The sequence below is a fragment of the Nannobrachium achirus genome (genome assembly GCF_963921795.1).
Source record: "Nannobrachium achirus genome assembly, chromosome: 23".
Taxonomy (NCBI): domain Eukaryota; kingdom Metazoa; phylum Chordata; class Actinopteri; order Myctophiformes; family Myctophidae; genus Nannobrachium; species Nannobrachium achirus.
The window spans coordinates 16,244,769-16,261,974 of NC_137830.1; the positions used below are offsets into that span (position 1 = coordinate 16,244,769).

The window sequence follows — 17,206 nt, forward strand, 5'->3', positions numbered from 1 at the left end:
CCTTCTTTCACCTTAGAAATATTGCGCGAATTAGAGCCTATCTAACATTGGACGATGCAAAAACGCTGATCCACGCTTTTGTTTTCTCTCGGCTTGATTACTGCAACGCACTTCTCTCTGGTCTGCCAAAGAAAACAACTGACAGTTTGCAACTTGTTCAAAATGCGGCAGCCAGAGTTTTAACTAAAGCTAAGATGAGAGAACATATTACTCCAGTCTTAGCGTCGCTACACTGGCTCCCGGTTGTTTTTAGGATTGATTTTAAAATTATTTTACTTGTTTATAAAGCTCTAAATGGTCTGGCACCTTCGTACCTCTATGACTGCCTGCATAGATACGTTCCAAACCGCCCACTCAGGTCTTCTAGTGCTGACCTACTCGATGTGCCTAAAATGAAATATAAAAAATATGGTGAAGCAGCTTTCTGCTTCTACGGACCGACAGTTTGGAATAAACTCCCACTACACCTAAGACAGGCAGCCTCTGTGGATAGCTTTAAAGCACAGCTCAAGACCTATTTCTTTACTCTTGCTTTTAGCCGAATTATTTTTTTTATCTCTTTGATGCTATTGAGGTCCACACTGTTCTGAAATTGTTCTTCAATGTTTTATGTTTTTATTGTTCTGCTTTATTGTATTCATGTGTATTTTATTTTTTCTGTTAAGTAACTGTGCTTCATTTTCTGCTCTGTAAAGCACTTTGAGCTGCATTTCATGTCATGAAAGGTGCTATACAAATAAAGCTTTATTATTATTATTATTATTATTTGGGTAGACACAGACAGACACTGAAGACCAGTCACTCCAGCAGGGGGCGGCATGCAACAGGATCATGATCCTGACCTGGATCAACCTCTCCAATAGAAGAAGGAAAACAACGCAGAAGGGAGTGTCACGTGGGCGGAGGGTAGACTGGCATCAATTCGCTTAGCAGATTGCAGATCCGGTCTGCAGCGGATATGGAGACGGTACGTGTGCGCATGCATTTGGAAGTGCAAAATGACCGGATACAGTATGCGGCCTGTGGGCCGGATCAGACCACTGAGAAGTAAATAGAAACCAGGCTGGTACTGCAGAAAGCCTGGTGATGCGAGGTTCTAGGCGGAGGGAGGTTGTAACTTGTTACCAAGAACATGTTTTATCGGGAAAACTGGCTCGTTTACTTTTGGTTTAGTTTTTAACTAACTAATAGCTGCGTTTATCCTATTAGACATTAATAACAGCAGTTGGTGGATCTTCATTTTAGTAGTCTTCTCTCGGTAAAGGACATGTTACTGCTATTACTGGTGATTCTGTCATGTTATTGTGGTGGTAAGTAACTCGTCTCTGTCATGTTTACATACTGGATTAAATAGTAATACAAAAGCAAGGGATTTTAAATAATTGTCTCCACCAGCCGAAGGCTGAGGGAGAGTATGTTTTCCCCTCCGTCCGTCCGTCCGTCCGTCCGTGCGTGCGTCCGTGCGTCCGTGCGTGCGTCCGTGCGTCCGTGCGTCCTCGCAGTTTGTGAACAGCTAATCTCAGTCACCGTTGGCCCGATCGCTGCCAAACTGAGCACACACACTCCCTGGATGCCAATCTAGAACCTCTGCCCCACATTTTTTAAATCAGCCTCATGGTGGCGCTATAACAGGCCGATTTGTGTGGCCTGGTTGTTACCAGCTAATCTCCGGCGCCGTTGGCCCGATCGCTGCCAAACTGAGCACACACACTCCCTGGATGCTAATTCAGAACCTCTGCCCCACATTTTTTAAATCAGCCTCATGGTGGCGCTATAACAGGCCGATTTGTGTGGCCTGGTGGAGACCTGTGCTCGGAAGAGCACTGCTTCTAGTTTACCCATCGTTTTCTTTTTTCTGCTTAATTATTACTGTTAATTACTAATTAACAGTGTTGGATGAAGTACTGTGATCAATGGAATGCATTTTACTTTAGTAAAAGTAAAATGTCTGTATTCAGAATGAAGTTAAATAGCTCTACTCTCTACTCTGGTGTGTAACAGGAGTCTCCCTGTCTTTCAATGTTAATGAGATACTTCAATGGTTTCCTATGGAAATAAGCTTAGTCCAGTGAACTGTACCGTCATGATGAAACGGCCCACTGGGCCCAGTTCCCCCGGGCCCCAACTTGCCCCAAGGGCCCCTGAGAGGCGACCGCGGTTTTCCCGGTGAACCTGAGCGCAAAGGTGGGGGCGCAGGAGTTGCCGATGATGGAGAGGCCTTTATGTATTGAGAGGAACTCTTGCCGATTTCGTAAGAGACTCGTCGCCAGTTGCAAGATATTTAAACGTTATTTGGGGCCATGATGATAACCTCTTCTTCCCACTACTAGACTAATAAGGATTTATATTGTCTGTGTTATAGTTTACAACCACAATTAGTCACGTGTGGCAAGATCGCGGTTCTACTATAGTTTCATAGTAGGTTAGTGTAGGCTTAGATTAGAAGCATTTTCAGAAGTTAATTTAATGTCTTCCATTTAATGATTTCCTTTATCCTCATCTAATCTTGCGCTAATGCACACAACTGTTTTCGCCAGGTTTTAAAAACACCTTAAATATTTTATTTCTCCTAGAAATAGCTAATATTTCTTTCACTCAATAGGGGAAATGCCTGTCGCAAGTTGATGTCATAAATGTCATGTGTCATCAGTGGCGTAGCTGGGAATTAAATTTTGGTAGGCGAAATGCCAGCCAAAATACCAAATTTACATCTCTAAAAGCTTGTTGATTAGCCTAATGGTCCGGCCGCCTATCAGTCAATCAATGGAACTGGTTGAACTGGTTGGCCTAAGGTCCTCTCCACACTATACTGTCCAGTCAGGTCTACACAATGGAAATAGAGATTTATTTTATTTTTTAATTTAGGCGAGATCAGATCTCAGTTAGTAGGCGGCTGCCTTGTTCGCCTACTGCTGGCTACGCTTCTGTGTGTCATTTTTATGGCATGCATGTGCAAAAAAACAAAACACAAACACATTTGAAATATTGATTTGATGCTCATATTAACCATAGGAAGTATTACGTTTGTTTTTATTTGCACATGCATGCCATAAATTCCATAGGGATAGATCACAAATTACCTTTATGACATCATCAACTTGCGACGGGCAATTCCCCTAACTTAGCCAATCAGGATGGAATATGCAAAATCGGACAGATCCATGTCGATCACATGACAGTTGAGATACTGCCTACCGATTTGTAGGATTTTTGAAAAAAAAAAAACTGTAAGAGTAGTGTACAGAAATGTGTTTTGCGAACATCAGCCTCATGGTGGCGCTAGAACAGGCCCATTTGAAAAATGCAAGAGCGTATGTATGCAGCTCGCAGACCTCCAGTGGAGCTCCACTGAGCTTCGATCGAGCCAGCTCCATTGGAGGTGGGCTCCGGTCTGCAGCAATACCCTTCTCTTTCATGCCGTAGTAGGCCTACATGTTTTATGTACCGTGGGATGGAAAAGCTGTGAGCGTGGAACTACCTTTACTTTTTGACCCTTTTATAGACAGCATTAAACTGATATGCATCACGAGTCCTGACCACATTATGTCACTGTATAATTTCAGTTAACCCCTGTCACATTCATTATTAAGGATCTATCATGTTTCCCCACTTTGCATGCGTGCGTGCGTGCGTGCGTGCGTGCGTGCATGTGTGTGTGTGTGTGTGTGTGTGTGTGTGTGTGTGTGTGTGTGTGTGTGTGCGTGCGCGTGTGTGTAGATTGTACAGAAAAAGTGACAAAGAGGTTTGGATCTGACTACTACTTCAAATGTCCCAGTAATGCATATTCCCTGGAATTCACTCCTCCGAGAGACCCAAATTCCAAAAAGGTAGGGCTGCAAATATTGATTATTTTCTTGGTGATTATTCTATCGATTACTTTTTCTATTAATTTAAATTTAAAGGTGATACACCATGCATTTAAAAAGTATTTATGTCATATTGTTTATCTCCCAAAAACGTTTTTCAAAAGGTTTGAGGCTAAATTACCACTCCTGAATAGAGAGCCTCTCTCATTTTTGAATGGCTCTCAGAGCATTTTCAGCTGCAGTACCACCTTTGGCCTGAACTGCGCCACCCCCCGCTGTTCTGCCCGTTGTGTGTGCACTGTGCAGATATGCAAAAAAAAAAGTTGATGGTCAGCAAGGAACATGCGTTGTTGATTTTTGTATCATGTTTTTGAGACAATTGAACAACTGCTGAACGTGGAGTTGCAGATGCAAGACATTGGGACATACAGACATACAGACATACATACACACGACCCCATTCTGATTAGGTTGTGAGATAATAATAATAATATATTTATTTCATTTCGATTATAGTTATAGTTTTCTTTTTAACATATTGCAACCATTATAAACGGAATAACTAATCATTCACCATGTGTGTGCACGCTCAAACAAAAAAAAATCCGCTTGGAAATTCGTTCAGGCATTCATGAGCTAGCAGCCATTATGTTTTCTTCAAATGTAAACAAACATGGCTGCCATGTTTGGAAGATGGGGTTGGTATGGGGGTTAAACATGCAATTTCGCCATCATGCCTAATAAATGTTTTGATTTTTCTTTTTTTTCTTTTTTTTGCGACGGCAGCAAATTCTGCAGCCTGTTCTGAGAACCCGTGGAAAGCTTTTAACCCCATGAAAATTCATGGTGTATCACCTTTAAATAAAAGAAAATCGATAAATTGATTTACCTTTTAGCTCTATGTTAGACTTTAATTTTATAACTACTTAAAAAAACTATAACAAATATAGTGGAAATGGACGACGCCACAACGCTTGTGGATTGGCTATTTTTTATATTTAGCATTATAATATTTTTCACTACATGGCCAAAATAGTGAAGATTTTATTGATTCTGATCCCGTTCTTATCAATTTAGGTAAAATGTTTAGATAACACAAATACTTTCATTATTTTAAGCGATAACCAAAGTAAATAATATTTGTACGCTTTATTTATAGGAAAATACTCGACCCTTAGAGGTGGTGCCATAGTTTTGTACTTTTTCTGTTTTTCATGTGTCTAGGAGGTTGAAAGTACTTCATTAGACCCCCTGGTGTGGTATTTATGAGCAATTATGTATTCTCTTGGTATTTGTTTGTATTCTCTTGGAGGCTGCATGCCACCTTGTGGTCAAAAGTGTCAGTTAAAAAACACACATACTAAGTATGTCACAGTATCAACTCCTCCCCTAATTACCATTCACCCAACACTGTGGGGTGTGGCTAACTTCAGCTGGGTCACCACCCACCATGACATCAATGCATACTTAATGAACTGGGGGTGTGGCCACATACAAACCCAATTTTAACTCTTTCTGTATACTTTTTTGGAAAAAATCTTCCTCCTAGTATAATCATAATACCTGATAATCATATTTTAGAGGGGGGAAAAATCATGGCACCACCTCTTTAACACATTATTACGATTTTATCGATTCATTACTTAAATTTTATGGGTACCCAATACCCAGCCATTTGGATTCGGAACCTAATTTCGATACCCAACCCTACAAAACAGAGTATTAAATTCGATTGTCTAGTTAAAGTCGATTATCTTTTATTTGTATATGTATATTCTTTTTCAACCCAGACCAAGGTCCTATGGAATCGCAATGACCCACTCGCCGGTAAGTTGCAGGCAGGAGGCAGGGGAAGAATGGTGAACGACAAGTGGACGATGAACAAGCTCACCTATTGGTACAGCGGCTACTACACCTTCAGGGACCAGAAGCACAAGATTGTTTCCAGAAACGAGATGGAAATTGAAGGTAAATGAGAAAGATCCGACGTTGTATAATGGGACGATAAGCGATATTATCGTTTATCGTGGTAAAAACACTCACGATAATCGTATTGTGGAGATTTACATTTTTCGTGAAATCGTCCTCCGTCATGCACTGGGATCAATTCACCTTTTATTTGCCGAGCTGCATATCCGGTACCACTTAGACACTCTGTAATTGGTAAAAAGTACTTATAATATACGTACTTGAACCTCTCTACCAAATTGCTTTGCCAAAAAATAGCTGATTTGAATTATGATGCGTTGTGAGCTTGTAGATCTGCAATTTTTTGGCAAATGTTCTGCCCCAGGATAGTAGATGTTGGGGATATTTTGATTATCGCGATATCGTAAATCACGATTTCTTTGGTCACCATAATCGTGATATGACATTTTCATATCGTCCCATCCCTATTGTATCACACTAGAGGTTCGCGGCCCTTCGGGACGCTCACATCTAGAGTCCACGCCCGCTTCTTTACTAACATTTCTTTTTTTTTTTTAAGTAAAAAAAAAAAAGGTAAAAAAAAAAAAAAAAAAAAAACTATTGTGGCGGAACTATTGTGCCGCAGCGCACGTTTCCGGTTGGACATATTTGACCGCCGGACGCACTGGAGAGAAGTGACTGTTATGCCTCTGCTATTTCTCTGCCCTCACTGTGGAGGCAGCAGCACGCACATGCAAACACAGTGGTGTCAAATTTCACTCCACTTACTGCGACGCCCCCCTCTGTTGAAATTGGATCCGCCGGTCCCATAGCTGGGAATGAGCCAATGGAGGGCTGTCACCATGGCGACGGGGGGCGAATGATAGCGTTAGGGGCGGTATTCCTTACGTCCTAGACGACTACCTATGAGTTGAAGTCGATGTAAAGGGGGCGTGAATGGGCTTGGAAGTGGGATGCGGCAATAGGAGGAATGTAATAATAGATAAATCAGTGGTGGGCAAGGTACTCAACCCCATTTGAGTCAAAGTATAAGATTTTTCAAAAATAGCAGATCTACAAGCTTGCAGCGCGGCACCGGGTGCCGTGCTGTGAGCTTGTATATCTGCTATTTTTTAGTAGTTAAAGCATCAAATAATGGTTAAAGTGGTTCAAATCTAAAGTGACACAGATTTGCGTTCATTCCTAATAGTCAGGGACCCACAAGCCCAAAAGCTCAAGGAATAGGGGTGATACCAGTGATGTCTTGCCGTACTTTTTATTTCTGTTTTATCTATTAGTTTGGTCATTAACACGTTGCAGTCCGAAATAGAATGGTGGTTGGTAGATTAGCCGTGAAATTTCTATTATTGTATTGTGATCTGAGACATAATATTATGTTTATAAACATGACCCCGCAGCCCCTCCATCTTGAACAGCGCCGCTGTTTTTTCTTTTTTTTTTCCCCCCAGGCCAGTAACTCACCATGATTTTCTCGATCTCCGTTGGGATAGAATGGGGGTTTTGGCCGATCGTCGATGTCCCCGTGCGTTTCGCGTGCGCGATCCTTTCACGTAAATGTCCCCGCAAATAGTCCATGTGTGACTGAAGAACAGAACTGAAAAGTTTCGCTAGCATAGCCCCAAGCATGGCTGCAGGAGGAGCTCGAGTGTGTAGACAGTAAACGGATGGGTGGAAGGTGCCTTGGAGAAGGAGAGGCGCTGACGTCACCTCTGCTTCATGCACGGTCTGCATGAGCTATCAGTGCACGAGTGGTGACTAGGGAAGGTTAGACGATCGCCGATTTTCGGATCAAAAGCTTTTATTCCGGTTTTAAAGACAAAGTCCGGGAATGTACGACGTGGCTGAGAGTCCCTGGGGGGATGTGCGATATAGTACGGTTTTAACATTAAGGGGCCCCCCTTGGCTTAGAAGGTGTTAAGGTCCACAGAATGACAGGCCTGCTCTGCCGGAAACATCGCAAAAAAAAGTTATGGTCATTTGTATATTCACAGTCCCATCGACTTTACTATACAGGAAAAGAAAAATATTAAAAAAAGAAAATAAATGTGCTTTAAGTAGCATGTTAGGGGTCAAACTAGGTGTTCTTCATGATTCTGAATCCATTGCAAGCATTTGTTTTGCATGAAAAACATTCCTAGGGCAATTTTGGGGGGCCAAGATTTAGCCCAAGGAATGTTTTTCATGCAAAACAAATGCATGCAATGGATTCAGAATCATGAAGAACACCTAGTTTGACCCCTCACGTGCTACTTAAAGCACATTTATTTTTGTATTCTTTTCCTGTATATTGAAGTCGATAGGACAGTGAATATACAAATGGCCATAACCTTTTTTCGCAATGTTTCTGGCAGAGCAGGCCTCGCATTCTGTGGACCTTAACTTTTTCAGTGCCAGATGTTGTTATTTATTATTGGGTTTTGTGCCAGCAAAAGCACTTTACCTTTGCGATGTTATAGACAAAGATGTATTATTATTTTTTCATAATTATTATTTTATTTTCTCCTTAAATAGGTGTACCGTGGCTCTACCAGCAGTAGAGGGCAGCCTCATGCAAGAATTAATGTGAAAATGGCCGCAGTAGACTGCCGTAGGTCAAGGCAGCTCAGTCGCTACAGAGCAATAGATCCAGAGAAAATAACATGGAAGTGTTTTGTTACTCCATTGATGCTAACGTCCAGTGGGTTTTTGAGAGTACTTTTACGGGAGCTGTCTTTACGGTACACACCCGCGCGACCCCTCATCAGTTTACAGACATCAAACCAAGGTACAAAAGAACGAGCCAAAGAACGTACAATTGGCATTGCGCCGCCGTCAAAAATGGGGCGAACGGGAACGTTCAAAGCGTGGATAGAGTTAATGTCCAAACTAATAGATAAAACAGAAATAAAATGTACGGCAGAACATCACAGGTCCTCTCCCATTATCAGGGACTGGGTCCCTGACTATAAATGGCTTGATGAGTTTTGTTTGAATGCCGTCCCCTCTATCTCACATCACAGCGCAGTGGCAGTACTACAACGACAAGAACCAGGGCGAGGAACTCCGCATCACGTTCGGGATGGACGCCGCGCTGTTCGACATGAGCTATCAAACGTCAGAGGATCATTACGAGAGAGTGCTCTTGATGAGGGCGGGCGAACTGCAGGAGCACATGGCGTGCGCAAAGTTTGAAAGTCGAATATATGAATGTCGAATACGAAAGCTGGAGGGGCCGACGCTGCAGATCGTCATCGAGGACCTCCAGCCATCGGACTCGGGTCACTATGAGTTCAGAGACGAGGAGGACCGACTGGCCCTCGTGGTGACTCTGCAAGTGAAGGGTGAGTCATGATGCCACTAAATTCTGGGCCCCCTGGGTACAAGGATTCACTGTGGGCCAACCCATGAATGAATGTTAAAAATAGCAGACATACAAGCTCACAGCGCGGCACCGAGTGCCGCGCTGCGAGCTTGTAGATCTGCTATTTTTGAAAAATCGTGAAAATGTGTGTCTTTGAATATTTCGAATCCTTCAAAGGTTTTTTGAAAAACCTATGTTTCTATGTCAGTGGTGCTCAAACATTTTCACGTGAAGGACCCCCAAAATGATATGTATTTGGCCACGGACCCCCATCTCAAAATATTTAGTTCCAGGGACCCCCCCCCCAGAAGCAAAATTTGAATTTACAAATGTTTGCTTAAAAAAATACATATATTCAAAGATTTGCAAAAATGTTCACGATTTTTCAACACTCACATTCTTGCCATTCAGATACACCTCGTTTATTTAATAATGTGTAGGAGCAGAACTCATGGGTTCAAATAAGAAGATATTTATAGGATAACTCTTTATACTGTGTAATAACAACAGATTAATGATCGATTGATCATTCATCTGTTGTTTGGTGCCATCAGTTAAATGTCTTTGAAAGTCCAAGTTGCCATGGTTTCCATAGACTTCCATGTAATTCATAGTGCACGGATCGTGCACGCCCATGCCTAATCATGCACCACGTGTGTGTAGGATGTTCACAGCTTTCAAACAAAAAAATCCGCTTGGACATCCGTTCAGGCATTCATGATTAAGCAGCCATTATGTTTTCTTCAGATGTAAACAAACATGGCTGCCATGTTTGAAAGAATGGGTTGGTATGGGCGTTAAACATGCAAATTCGCGATCGCGATCATGCCTAATACATTTTTTGGGGTCCAAAATTTTTTTTTGAAAAAAAAAAAAGTTTTTTTCTTCGGCCCAAACTCGGGAAACTCGGGGTTGGCACCATAAGTGTTAATACAGGGCTGCTTCTGATCAGCGGTTTGTTATTTCTGGATAACAGACCGATGCCTAATCAAGGCTCAGAGCACCTGGGTGCACTGCGTGAATTTTATTGCCGTATCCAACATGACGGCCATGTAAACAAACACCCAGTGTCATTCACAACTAAACGTTGCTCTCAAGAATGTTTTAGATTCTTCTATTTGAGCAACACTTCCTTGCGCTCGGCGGACAGCCAGTGCAACACTTGTGGAATACTTTTACTACTGTAAGCAAGGAAATATTCAGTTTTGTTTTTACTTTTGGGTCAATGTATTTATTAAGTAGCCGTGTAATATGCAGGATAACGTCTGGCCAGTTTACCAGTTTACTCTACAGCTCGAGTGCTGGCTATCATTCATGATTTACTCTTGGAGCCGTGCAGGGCGTGCATCACTTTTGTCACTGAAGTTTGTGTTCACATTCCTTCTAGTTTGCATTATAACCATAACCAAAGCTGAAGAGGTTCCTCATTAAAAAAAGAAAAAAGAAAAATGATAATAGCTGGTCTTGTAGATCTTGTAGTTCTTGTAGATCAGCTATTTTTTGCTATTTTAGATCAATGTTGAAAGTTTAAAGGGGAAGACCACCCATTTTCAATATTGAACTATGTCATTAAAGGGCCACTTCACCTCTGGGACAACCCGATCTTATTTTATTGTTGTTTGGGACACGATCAACACAATCCGGAGTTATTTTTTGTGTTCAATCTGTTTTTTTTTTTTTTATATTTTAGTATTTCAGCATGTACTAGTGATGCGTTTTGCATCATATGCATCATATGATTATTGTTGTTTGATCGTGTCCCAAACAACAATAAAATAAGATCGGGTTGTCCCAGAGGTGAAGTGGCCCTTTAATATGCCTTAGAGGAGTTGTGTGGAAATAGAAAAAAAGTTCCCCCCCTTCTGTGTTGCCTAGAACTGGAGGATTGATTTTGGGGTTTGTATTGTAAAGTACAACTTGATGACATCACACCGTTGTACTTTACAATACAAACCCCAAAATCAATCTTCCAGTTCTAGTTCTAGACTTTTTTTCTATTTCCACACAACTCCTATAAGTTATATTAATGACATAGTTCAATATTGAAAATGAGGTCCCCTTTAAGTTCTGAGTTTTTGGGTTCCCAGAACTGTAGTAAGAAGGGAATATTGTCAGAAATAGTGTCATATCCTGGAATAAATTCCTTACCAAAAAATGTCTTCACCAATGTGTTTGTAAAGGTGTCTAGTAACATATCCCACAAAGACTGAAATTCAGTTTCCCTAGGAGAATCAGTTACAGCTGATGGAAGTTGGAGTCCCATTAAATTAACTATGCAGGATAAAACACACCAAAATAAACATGCTTTAAGTAGCATGTGAGGGGTCAAACTAGGGGTTTTTAATGATTCTGAATCCATTGCAAGCATTTGTTTTGCACGGAAAACATTCCTTGGGGTCAATGTAGTGGAGTGGGAGCTATCGTTAGGGGGCGCTGGAGGCGAGAGCTAGGAAGAGCGGGGGAAGCAGGAAGAGAGGGAGAGAAAAGCCGGGTAGCTCAGAAAAAGCAGGGAGCTCAGAGAGAGAGAAGGTGACTTGTTGTTAATAAAGTAAACCGACTTAAAAACTCAGAACTGCCTCTTATTGATACACTACAGTCAAGGCGGCTCCCATCTTCCTAGCTCTCGCCTCCAGCGCCCCCTTACGATAGCTCCCACTCCACTACATTGACCCCAAGGAATGTTTTCCGTGCAAAACAAATGCTTGCAATGGATTCAGAATCATTAAAAAACCCTAGTCTGACCCCTCACATGCTACTTAAAGCATATTTATTTTGGTGTGTTTTATCCTGTAGCCTATAGTTAATTTAATGGGACTCCAACTTTCATCAGCTGTAACGGATTCTCCTAGGGAAACTGAATTTCAGTCTTTGTGGGATGTGTTACTAGACACCTTTACAAACACATTGGTGAAGACATTTTTTGGTAATGAATTTATTCCGGGATATGACACTATTTCTGAAGATATTCCCTTCTTATAAGTCAAGAACCTGTGAAATCCGTTACAAGGCACGGCACGGTTTGCTTGGTTCTTGTGTTCAATAAAGTACCTCATGAAAGTTTCTGGTTCACGTAAACAACACAGGGCATTTCTTTCTGTTCTTTCAGAGGGCTATCCTTCTTACCTCAGATATATCGGCGTTGCTGTCGGCATATTAGCGTTGGTGATCTGCTGTTGCTATGTGAGAAAGCGCTGTTGCAAGACCACTAGAAAGAACCGCTCTGTTCCTGACACTGAAGCAGCACCAGATGTACCAGTTTATTACCATGATGTGAGTACCCAACACTATGTATATTACCATGATGTGAGTACCCAACACTATGTATATTACCATGATGTGAGTACCCAACACTATGTATATTACCATGATGTGAGTACCCAACACTATGTATATTACCATGATGTGAGTACCCAACACTATGTATATTACCATGATGTGAGTACCAACCAGGGGAGTCGCACCAAATTCTGGGCCCTGGGTACAAGGATTCACTGCGGGCCCCCCATGAATGCTCTTCATAGGGGGCCCATTTAGACTGGTGGGAACGCATTATTACGCATTGTTTTGTGCTTTAACTATTGAAGAATAGCAGATATACAAGCTCACAGCAAGCTTGTAGATCTGCTATTTTTGAAAAATCGTGAAAATGTGTGCAAGTCTTTGAAAGTCTTTACAAATTTCCGCTTAAAAAATACATATATTCAAAAAATTTGCACACATTTTCACGACTTTTCAAAAATAGCAGATATACAAGCTCACAGCGCGGCACGTAGCTAAAGTATAAAATAATTAAGGCTCCTCCACCTTGGGCCCTAGTAACTCAGTCCCACTCCTCCCACTTGCATAGTATTACCGTTGGTGTTCTGCTGTTGCTATGTGAGAAAGTGCTGCTACAAAAAGAAGCACTCTTTTTCATGATACTGAAGCAGCACCAGATGTAGGCTATATCACCATGATCTGAAATCCAACACTAACGCACCAAGCTTGGGCTAATTTCACAATAGTTTTTATTTGAAGCAACTCCATGTCTTCATGTCAAACTGCTATTTTTTTTTTATTCGATTTTTTTGGTTCAATTACAGGACAACACTCAGCCCTCCACCTCAGCTCATCCTCCTAGTCCATCACATGGACCAACGTACTCTTACCCACTCCACCCCCAAGAGCCTGCATCCACCTACCAGCCACCACTGGTACGTTGCTGTTTTATAGAACTGTGTTTCACAAATGTTTATGTTTCAAGGACCACCGTAACTCTGGGTTACAGACCTGTAAAGGTCCATTTAGTACCCCCTCAAGGTACCACTCTATACCCTGACAGATCAGAATTGATAAGGATTGGTTCATCTTACAGGTTCCTGGTCCTGAAGACCCCCCTACGAGCTCCACTCAACCTGAGGTATGGACCCACTTCCAAATAAATAAATAGAGAAACCAAATAGCTTTGTGCTTAACCCATTTAGGCCTAGAATTATTGAATGCTTTAACCAGTGAAAAATAGCAGATATACAAGCTCACAGTGCGGCACCAAGTGCCGCGCTGTGAGCTTGTAGATCTGCTATTTTTGAAAAAGTCGTGAAAATGTGTGCACATCTTTGAATATATGTATTTTCAAAGAGAACGTTTGTAACTAAAATTTTGCTTCTGGATGGTCCCTGGAACCAGATATTTCGAGATGCTTTACCAAATGACGTACACATTTGAAACTTGAAGATACAAGGTTTCTGCCCGACAGGGACGATATTTTAGTGATTAAGTTGCGAGGAAAACGTTGAGATAATAGCCATTTTGGTTAGAACTGACTGAAAATAACTTTGTACTTCAAGTTTAACATGATACTGTCCAAATAAATTCTAAATAGGCTATTATCAAATGATCTCGCGGCACCCTGGACTGCCGTCACGGCACCCCAAGGTGCCCCGTCAGCCATTTTGAAAACCCCTGCGGTAAACTATTCGAGTCACTTGGGATGAACGGAATTAGAGACCCCACACAGAGCTTACTGAGTGGTGGAAATAACGAAGTACATTTACTCAATTACTGTATCTCTATATGCATTTTGGAACTGACAGAAAGGTGCATTCGATCGCCGATCGACGACCCAAAACGAAACGAATGCGCATGCGCGACAGCGAGAGAGAGCAAAGAGCGAGCGAGAGACAGCGAGAGAGAGCGCGAGACACAGCGACAGAGAGAGAGCTAGAGTGAGAGAGAGAACTGCCTAGGGCAGTGCGCTGTCATTTCCATGACAACGATGTGCTGATTGGCTGGTTACATGGGTCGCACACAGTTCACAGGCACAGCCACGCAACTTTACCAGCAGCATCCTAAAGCCAGTGCGGTGTAGTGCGGTGTAGTCTTTTTGAGTCATAAAACTACAACGTTAACGCTAGGGATGTTAATCGACGCATTATTTACGAATCGACGCGTCGCGGCCGAAAATCGACGCGTCGATCGACTTTTTTCACTTTTCTTTTTTGTTTTCGCTAAGCAGCAGCTGAGAGGAGACTCAGGAGAGCACAACACAACGGGGCATTACTTTAAGCAACACAACTTATGCAGCTGCACCCATCAGAACTGGCATCAAAGCCCTAATAATACTTACTAGACCTTACCCGTTCGAAGATATGTGCTCCAAAATATGTCAAACGCACCCGGTGAAAGTGTGTGTGAGAGAGAGAGAGAGAAACATTCCTAACTGTGAGAGAAAGGGGTGTGTGTGTGTGGGGCTACAGATCCCATGGCCTGGAGGAACGGACCGTAACCCTGGCAACAGACAGCAGAGTTCAACAGAAGTGGTTAAGAAAACGCTAATTTAAACTGCTTTAATTTGGGAGAAATGAAATTCGGGCTCCGTCAGTGTTGGTATAATGCTAATGGCCAATACCATGTGAACTTTGGGATCAGTTGCTGAAGCGAGTGAATAGATAAACGTAGATAAGCGTGAGCGTTAGAGCGTGAGCGTTAGAGCGCTAGAGCGTGAGTTTGCTCCTTTATTAGTAGGATAATTGCTCTTCCTTGCGTTAGCACAGAGTCTGTTCTCTAGAGACTAGAAGTGACAATTTAAAGTCCATGGAACGTAGTGGTAGCGCTCTGGCTGGCTGGCACCCCAGGCTAGTGTATCAATGTGGAGGAGCTTTGGTCTGCCTCGATCTCTCCCTCCCCGACCGCATCCACGGGTGTCGCATTAACGACGATGTATATTGTGTTGTTTTATTGTCAATCTTGACAAAATCACTGCACACGAGGCGACGCTGCCATTAACAAGCGAGCTTTCGTGTCAAGCATGCATGCACACAGGCACGTAAACAAAACACATCCAGTCAGCGCGGTGAGCGCGCACTGCTATGACGCGATTGACGCGTGCACACGAACAGACCAGCAGTGTTTCTCAACCTGTAGTCCGCGGACCTGACTAGCGCCGTATGCATGCGATTCTGCGATGCATGCATGCACAACACAGACGTTCATTCGTCCCCGACACAGAGACACACACACCGGTCCGCTCACATTTGGAAAACATTAACGCTTATAACGTTTTTGAAGCGATTAAAACATTTTTGGGGGAAAAACTTTAGAAAAAAATAAAAAAATTAAAAAATCGACTCATACGTTTTTGAGTCGCGGTGAGCATGAGTCGATTTTGCGAGTCGATTTTTTTTCACATCCCTAGTTAACGCTCAAAAAGACTACACCGCACTACACCGCGGTACCGACTCTGACACTGGCTTAAGTGCTCACTCAGAGTGCTGTGAGTTTTGGATAAGCACAAGAAGCCATTCTCTGATGCTGAAATAATTAAAGAATGTTTTATTTGAATATTATTTAAATATTAACATTATTGTTGTCTGTATTTAGAGAAGCTTTTTTTTAAACCCCACTCCTTTTGGGGTATTCTTATAGGGGGTGTTTAAAAGTATTTGAATTGTTGTTAAAATTGCAAGTTTTATTTAAGTTGCTTTTTCTTTTCTTTCCTTTTTTCTTTTTTGTATTTTCTTGACAAAAGTTGACTATCCACACACAAGGATTGGACTTTTTCATGGATCCTATAGTAAATCCTGCTACAAGTTTAAAAATATTGTGTGTGTTTGTCAGGCTGCTCCTCGCCTGTCTAGATGTCTCATTCACAGAGCTTTTTGCATTAACAACGAGGCGAGGGGGGCTACATAGATAGGAGTGGCGCGTAGTGCCGCGACTTTCTAGTTTAAGTACAATTTTGACCCATGGAGGTCCCCAAATTCATTTGGAGGGTCCCCAGATGATTAGCTTAATGTACAACATTGTTTTCTCATCACTCGACAGTAAACAAACCAACAAGGTCTAAGTGTATAGAGGGTACATGCACATTTTTAAAGTGACAATTTAAGGACTTTTTAATGCCTCTAAAATGCAAATTAAACACTGGCCAAATAGTCAAATATTAGAGGCAGAAATTGTGAAAATAGCAGATCTACATGCTCACTGTTAGCATGTAGATCTGCTATTTTCACAATAGAACCGTGTTATACATAATGTAATGCCTCAACTCTCCTCAGGGTGAGGGGGGGGTCCCCAGTTAAAGTATGATTGTTTTGGGGGGTCGCAGCCTGAAAACGTTGAGAACCACTGCATTAGACTATCATTCAGCATCTTCTTATTGGTCTTTATGTCTTTCAGGCGGCGACCACAGCATCTCAGGATAATCATATGGATGATCCTCCTGTATATGATTCTCTCTTCTCTCCTGGCGCTGAACCCCAGTTTGAGCTGAGAGGAGCCACGTTCCCCTCTGCTCCACCCCTCAGTGCAGTGTACACCTCAGACAAACTCAACTTTCTCTAGGAAACAAACTTTTGTTCTGAAGATCAGTTGATGCCTTGCGACATAAAGGACAACTTTGTTTTTTTTACAACAAGGGTTCATATTTTAGATTGTAATCAGAGAAAAGAAAAAGTGAGTGTTAAAATGTTTTCTTTTGCTTCGTTCTATTGTTTTATCGCGTTTAGCATGCTAAAATGTGGGGCATGCGTACGCATGGGGGCATGCGTACAATGGGTACAAGTGGCAAAATATGTCTTTTTGGACACAATAAGCCAAAAGTTTCTTTATTGCTATTTACAGTAACACTTCTAGCCACCATAAGTCACATCCA

The 17,206-nt window shown here is 42.0% G+C and overlaps 1 protein-coding gene across 2 annotated transcripts; it reads left to right on the forward strand.

Annotated features, from left to right (window-relative positions):
• Positions 1 to 837: 837 nt before the first annotated feature.
• On the forward strand, positions 838 to 16,896 carry LOC308308404 (uncharacterized protein; the record flags this gene model as incomplete). 2 transcript variants are annotated; one of them, XM_080753822.1, is made up of 8 exons in its annotated part: positions 838 to 967; positions 3,718 to 3,827; positions 5,597 to 5,774; positions 8,735 to 9,055; positions 12,182 to 12,345; positions 13,158 to 13,268; positions 13,430 to 13,474; positions 16,732 to 16,896. In XM_080753822.1, the coding sequence occupies exons 3-8, from the start codon at positions 5,663 to 5,665 to the stop codon at positions 16,894 to 16,896; spliced, it is 918 nt and encodes a 305-aa protein (XP_080609948.1). In that variant the 5' UTR covers positions 838 to 967; positions 3,718 to 3,827; positions 5,597 to 5,662. The 2 variants fall into 2 exon arrangements, with proteins under 2 accessions (XP_080609948.1, XP_080609947.1); XM_080753821.1 differs by lacking the exon at positions 838 to 967 and adding an exon at positions 1,117 to 1,310.
• Between the last annotated feature and the right edge of the window lie 310 nt (positions 16,897 to 17,206).